This window comes from Euprymna scolopes, chromosome 46 (genome assembly GCF_053919585.1).
Source record: "Euprymna scolopes isolate OS-2025 chromosome 46, ASM5391958v1, whole genome shotgun sequence".
Taxonomy (NCBI): domain Eukaryota; kingdom Metazoa; phylum Mollusca; class Cephalopoda; order Sepiida; family Sepiolidae; genus Euprymna; species Euprymna scolopes.
In genome coordinates, this window is record NC_136527.1 from 108,835,312 (window position 1) to 108,842,811 (window position 7,500).

Here is a 7,500-nt window from a genome sequence, read left to right on the forward strand (position 1 = left end):
GACTCTACTTGGCTATTTGGTTTCGCTTTGGGGGGGGGCAATGATGTGGTAATGTGAGGATGGGGGAGGTCGAGAACTTATAGATAAGCGGTTTCAGTGTTCTTGGTTTCACGTAGTGTTTCATGTTTTGTCTTTGTAGCCATTTCTCTGACCCGCTGCGTGTTTCCATATTCAAGGGTTTTTCTTAATATTTCAACTGTTTTAGTTATTGTTATTCCTTGTATTTATTATTATTATTATTATTATTATTATTATTATTATTATTATTATTATTATTATTATTATTACCAGCGGGACCTGTGGAAATTCCATGATAATAATAATAATAATAATAATAATAATAATAATAATAATAATAATAATAATAATAATAATAATAATAAACGATAATGAAAACGACTGAAATATTAAGGAAAACCCTTGAATGCGGAGAATAATACAAGAAGACAATATAACGAATAATCGTTACAGGGAATGAGGAACACCGAAGCTGCATATTTACAAGTTCTAAACCCCACCCCCCATCATGTATCCCCCCCATTGTTGCATCACCGCCCCCCCCCCAACCAAAAAAAAATGATACCAAAGGGCCGAGAAGGGTCAATACGAACTGAAAGACCGAGGAGCGAGCGCCAACCAGACCCCGGCTGGAGAAGCGCAAAGAGAACTGGGACCTTGGGGAGGCTAAGTGCCACTCAAATTCCAGTATAAACCAATGGCCACTACCAGCGAGAAATCAATGGTAAGCGGCTGTTGCGATGATGCAAATTCATTTGCAAATGCTATCGAAGGAGGTGGAGAGAGCCGGACGTCTGGGGAGACTTGTTGTCACTCAGCTTCCAGAGAACACCAATCAGATTGTTTGTTGATTTGTGTGAAAGCTCCATGTGAGCCAATAATAATAATAATAACTTGCGGGACCTGTGGAAATTCCACAGGGGACTCATTCCTATGTAATATATTGATGTTGGCATTCTGTAGATGAAGATGCTCTGATATTATTGTGGCTTTTTTTTTTTGTTAAAACTGCAAAAGTATTTATCTAAGCTAGCAAGGACACCCGGCAAAGCCCGGTCGTAAAGTACGCTTAAATATGATATTTTAATTCTTGCAGATTTCGTATATATTATTATAGAGTTAATGTTCTATCGATTTTTATATGTTATAAAGTTGCGATTTCAAAAATAAAAAAATATATATCCATATGACTTGGGTGCATCAGCTGAATCGAAACCGAAATAAAAACTTATGAAAAAAAAAAATATAAATATATATATATATATATATATATATATATAAATTCAATTAACTTTCTTGAAGTTACATATCTGGATTTTACCGTCACTGGATTATTTATCTTCCACCAGACTATCCATTCATGTGTAATCACCTTTTTCTTCACCATATTCCCATATTCATATTTTGTCATCAAGAAAGATCTTTGACTTACTTGTTGTTTCATCAAATACTTTTGCATACAAAATCCGATCCTGCATTTTGCTAATTCCTACCCTCTGATGAGAAGGAAAGTATTTCTTTGAAACTCCGCGGATTAAGGACTATCCACTTATCTAGTGTTTCCTTTTCAGATTAAATATGTTTTTAACTCTTTTTCAAAGTGTTTTTTTAACATGTTTTATTAACTATTTGCTCGTATATATATATATATATATATATATATATATATATATATATATATATATATATATATTTGTATAATATATACAGGAATTTACATCGGTAGTCGGTACCGACGGTTTCAAGCCTGGTAGTTGAGGACTGCTCTTAATGTCCGCCTCAGGCTCTCTTCAGCCGACTCTCATCTCAGAGGCGGACATTAAGAGCAGTCCTCAACTACCGGGCTTGAAACCGTCGGTACCGACTACCGATGTAAATTCCTGTATATATTATACAAAAAAATATATTGCTCTTATTTCGAGAAAGGTTTTTCCCTAATAATAGAGCACTGTATGGGATTTCTTTTACTACAAAAAGTACAAGTATATATATATATATATATATATATATAACTTGAATTTCTTCAGCCATAATCGAAACTGAAACCAAAACTTATGAAGAATTCTTGATAAAATTATTTATAAAAAAAAAATAGACGACTTAAGTGCCATCAGCTACAATCGAAACCGCAACCAAAACTTATGAAGAATTCTAGGTAAAATTATGTATGACAAGAAATGAAAGCACATAACAATTAAACGACCCGGATGTAAGCGTGACACAGAAAATAACACACACGCTATCGTATTAATATATCGATTATTATCCAATAATAGTAAAATTACTTGAAAATTTACAAAAAAAAATATTTTTTTTTTATTTTTAAATAATAAAAATAATTGATTAAAAAAAAATACGTCCCAAATTTTTTTTTTTTTTTTTTTTTTTTTTTGTACTCTTTGCAATCAAAATATCTGTATGTTCAATAATAGACAGATATACGAGAAAGCAGTCAAAAAAAAAATATAACAAATAACTATTACCAAAGGCAATTTAAGTCACTCCTCCTCCTCCTCCTCCTCCTCCTGCTAACTGGATAAGTTTTTAAGGTTTTTACTTATTTTAAAACGTTTATTCGGTTCGAAAGACAAATAGTGTCTAGAACAAGAAAAAAAATGGCTGCTATCTGAACTCTACATTTTTTTTTTTTTACATAGGCATCACCACATTATCAAGGCCAAGAGGCCACTCGAGGATAAGGGTTAAAGAGTGTACAGTAGAAATTGGACAATGTAGTAACCGTTAGTGACGAAGATTCGGTAAATTTGTTAACTTATATGGAACGGCTCATCAAAAACTTGTTTACGTTAGACTTTAACACAACCATATTGTAGTCAGCCGGAAAGCAGGAAGACGGAAGACAATTCCATAGGCGTGCAGTTCTAAGAAAGAATCTATGCTCATGGAATCTACGTTTAGGTTTAGGCACAGATAAAGAGTGGGGGGAAATTAGTGATAGTGTTCTCTGTTAGACGAATGTTTCTTGTGAAAGTTTGGCGAGGGGGATCATAGAATGGAGCTCATCCGAGCACTTGCCATGAAAATAACGATAAAGCAGAGACAACCTCGCAACATCTCTTCTGTGAGAAAGAGGTTGCAGGGAAGAGAAAAGGACATCTCCTACAAGTTTGGCTACGGCTACGAAGTCTATTTTGAACTCTATCAAGGCAGGATAAGTCCTTTCTAGCAGCTCCTGCCCAGATGTGGCAACAGTACTCCATCCTTGGACGTACCTGTACATCTTTGAAGTCTCGGTAACATATATATATATATATATATATATATATATATATATATATATATATATATATATATATATACAATATTTGCAGAAACTCATCTAATAAACGTCAGCATAACATTTATTGACTGTAACAGTATTTTGTTTCATTGTTTATTTTTATCCCATTATCGAGACTTCAAAGATGTAAGAGTCAAACCGCAGCCATTTTTCTTGTTTTGATGTAGCGTTAGATACTACTTGATTTCCGAAACGAATAAACTTTTTGAAGTAAAAACACTAAAATCTTATTCAGCTAGTTACAAGGGTGCCTTATTTTGCCTTTGATTCGTTTGTTTTTTGTTTTTTTTATTACCAATTTTTCGTACCTCTGTGGTCTGTAAAATAGACTAGTGGTGCAGGAAACTGTAGGGTTGTTTCAAGGCTAAGTAGTCCGAGGAAAGGAGTCGTTTGACTAAAAATATTCCGTTATCTAGTGACCTTCATTGTGAAGGGGTGAGATTTTGCTGCTAGTCGGGTGCGTTGGTAGTATTTCCGTTGGGTAGTAAACCCGCCGAGTTGTTGGGAAGCCAAATAATACGAATAAAAAAAAAACAATAAAACTTTCTTTTTTTTTTTTTAATCTTTGTTCGAAAAAGTCCATCATTTGCCCCCCCCCTCTCAATTTAGCCCCAAAAGTACCCTAGGCCTTAACATATGTAAATTTGAGTTCTGCACCATGCAAAAAAAAATGACTGTCCATCGTTTGCCCCTCCCCACCATTTAGCCCCAAAAGTCCCCAAGGCCTTGACATATTTAAATTTGAGTTCTGCACCATGCGAAACTGCTAAATAGACATACACAGAAAATCTGGGACGAATATGGTAAAATAGTCCCAAAAATGGAGTGTTTTTTATTAGCCCTAAAAGAGCCCCTGGGGCACACCCAAGAGTTATCGCGAAGTATAGACAAACAAAATTATATAGACATCAGTTAGTTACAACTTTTTAGAAAGTTTTATAAAAATCCAAGGCATCAATTTTTTTTAATAAGGCCAAAAGTGTCAATTTTAGCCATTTTAACCTGGGGGGGGGGGGGCAACCGGAGTTTTCCCGGAAAATTCGTTCTGTTACTTTTTTTACTCATATCATGTTTAATGTTTGTGCAAAATTTCAAAAAATTCCAAGACGTAGTTATTGAGAAAAGTGCGGACAGACGAACGGACGAACGGACGAGGGTGAATTTACAGGTCCAGCTTCAATTTATCTGGGGGCCCAAAAAAAAAAGCTCCGGTATCAACAGAAAAATTTCCGGTATCAAGAGATCTTTGAATGGGGGGGGGTCTATCGGGCATGTGTACGCAGCATGATGTATAAAAGTGAAACTTGACCGGCGAATGTTGAGGACATGCGTTGCATGGATAGAAATTATGAGAGAAATGATACGGTGGATGTGTAATGAAAATCTTAAAAGGCAGACTCGACTCAGACGACCTCAGAGCAAGATTAAGCCTGGTCAGTGTAGAGAGATGTGTGTGGATCAGGAGACGTTGATGGTATGGTCACACTGAAAGTGTGGGTGAGCGCTCTTCGTTTTAGTAGAAGGAGAACAGTTGAGGCGGCAGGTTCGGTTCACAGGGGAAGGCCGAGGAAAATATAGGGAGGACATGATAAAAATGGGCCCGAGTGGTAGGTAGAGACCTGGCCAGAGATAAATTACTTTAGCGGTCAGTTTATATTAAAGCCGCTCAACGCGTGTCAGATGAAGATGATGATGATGATGATGATGGTGGTGGTGGTGTTGGTGGTGATGGTGAATGCAAAGAGGTCAGTTTAAGTATATATACATGCCTCCCAATCTAACGAAGTTAGATACAAGGTCAGTAGTTCGGAGGTATTTTGTATGAGTATAATAAATAGTCGGAACGCCCAATAACACAAGTTAAAATTTTTTTTTTTTTTTTTTTTTACTAGCAGATGGTGGGGGCGCCCGGCTTTGCCCGGGCATAAAATTCGCAGAAATATGATATTTTAATTTTCCTAGATTTCGTTTGTATTATTATAGAGTCGTGATTTCAAAAGTGAAAAAAAAAAAACATTATTGGGATGCCATCAACTAGAATAGAACCCGAAACTGTAGCATTCAAAGCTGGTGACGTTACCACTATACGAATTAGACACGTATATAAGCCGATTTAAGTTAAAAATTAAAAATAAACTAAGATGAATGTGCAAAATATATAACGATTTTTGCAATTCTGACCATTTGGGACCCTTTACAAACAATTTCAATCGGCTAAAGACCCATAAAAGAAAGGCCCGTAAAACATCCAATCATTTGCGGCCCCTAACGCTGCTCTGCGACTTTTAGTTTCAGAGATAGAGTTTGAAAATATAAAGACAGACAGACAGACAGACACAGATATAGTCGTTTATTTCTTTTAATTTTAAATACTAATAAAATTAACTAAAAAATTTACGAAACAGTTTTGGAAATAAAATAAAATTATTAAAAAAATTTTTTTTTTTTTTTTTTTAAACGTCCACAAGATGTTTGTCCACATTCTATTTAAATTTCTTTGCTTAAAAAAAAAAAAAAAAAAAAAAAAAACGCCCACTTACCTGGTTTAGAGTCCGGTTCAAATATCGACTTGGAAGGTATGTCCGGCGATTCCTGACTGCTGTAATTTTTTTTCGGCGACGCGTCATCGAGCAGACGATAATTGAGAACCCGTTTGAGTTTCACAGTCACCCAAATGGTCATCAGGAGGGTGATGAAAAACACGGCTGCCTCAATCAGGTAGACCATGCCGGGCATTATTTTCGCCGTGGCCCCGTAGATGTTGGTGAAGATGGCAGTGCCGAGTAGCTTTGAGGCCGTCTCGCCGCAACCCAGCAGCGAGAAGGTTTTCCCTATTTCATGCTCGTCAACCGTTTTGCTCAGCAGGGACCGCAGGGCCGAAATCATCAGACCCCCCATGGCCCCGAGGCCGATAGAGACGTATACCATCCAGGTTTTGTTTAGGAAGGCAGCCCAGAGAAGGCGCGCCACTTTACAGAATATGGCCATTATTATGATAGTTGTGTCGGATATTTTTAACACGTTTGATAGCAGCGGTAAAATAAAGAAGAGACAGACCCCCATGACGGCGTAGTCGATCGATAGTAAGAAGCCATAACCTGATTTCGACCAGCTAAGGGGTCTGTGCTGCACGAATAATACCGTCGTGTCCATTTCACCCGTCTTGCAGGTGATCTGCAGGATAGATATTAGAAATATGGTGATCACGATGGAGCGGGCTCCGTCTTCGCGTTTTCGGAACACCACCATTAGGGAGTCCTTGACGTTGGCTAAATTGAAGAAGGACGAACACTCGAAGGTTTTCTTTGGGGTGTCCTTCTTGTACTGCACAGTTTCGGCTAACAAAAAAACAATCGTTAAAATGGCTGTAGCGTGGAAGAGCGATACGACACAGAACATCACCTCCATGCCGACCAGGTCAGCCAGAATCCCCGAAAGCAGCGATCCTGCGAATAATCCGAAGAAGTTCATGGATAAAATCTTCCCCATTTTCTTTGTGCGCTGTTCTTTTTCTGTTATGTCCGCGGCGTAGCTGTGCACCGCCATGGTAACCACGGAGCTCTTTCCGAGGGCCCCTTGGAACATGCCCCCAGCGATGATTAGCAGAACATTCCATTGTCGCTCCATCATACTGCCGATGTAGAAGACCACCCCGATCACGCTGCCCATGCTCGGGAAAATCATGGGTATCTTACGGCCGTACTTGTCGCTCCAGGCGCCGAAGAAGAGGCCGAGCACTATAGCCGGGGCATAGAGCGTGATTCGATGAAGCATGATGTAGAAGGCCGCCGCCGGCTGGACCAGGTCCTCCACCGCGGGGTAATAACCGATGTCCCCGCATACCGTTAGGTTCGAGTCGGGTACGACGTTCATGCATGTCGCCTGGATTATGTAGGGCCGGATGGTGGCATCGAGCAACGACTCGCCGACTTTGTAGAGGAAAAAAACTAGTTCCAAGGTGCAGGTCGAACTGCGAGCGCAAGACGGCACGCGGAACAGCTTCTGCATGGCGTCTGTCGCAGTCTCCCAGGTTGAACTGTTGCGATCGGGGAGAGGGGTGCAACAAAAAAATAAATAAATAAATAAAATAGCTGTCGGCCGCCCGAGCGCTTAAAAATGGACGCGCAAACTAAAAGGCAGACAGACTGTGGTTAGTATATACATACAGCGCGACCACCTCC

At 38.7% G+C, this 7,500-nt stretch overlaps 1 protein-coding gene across 1 annotated transcript in view; it reads right to left on the minus strand.

The window, feature by feature from the left end:
• The window catches only part of LOC145270357 (lysosomal proton-coupled steroid conjugate and bile acid symporter SLC46A3-like), a 340,519-nt gene that overhangs the window by 332,980 nt on the left and 39 nt on the right, over nt 1–7,500 (minus strand). The window contains exon 1 of the mRNA XM_080126008.1: nt 5,860–7,500. This exon is cut by the window's right edge and continues 39 nt beyond it. Coding sequence (XP_079982134.1) covers nt 5,860–7,327 — 1,468 coding nt within the window. The 5' untranslated portion in view covers nt 7,328–7,500. The remainder of the gene's footprint in view (nt 1–5,859) is intronic.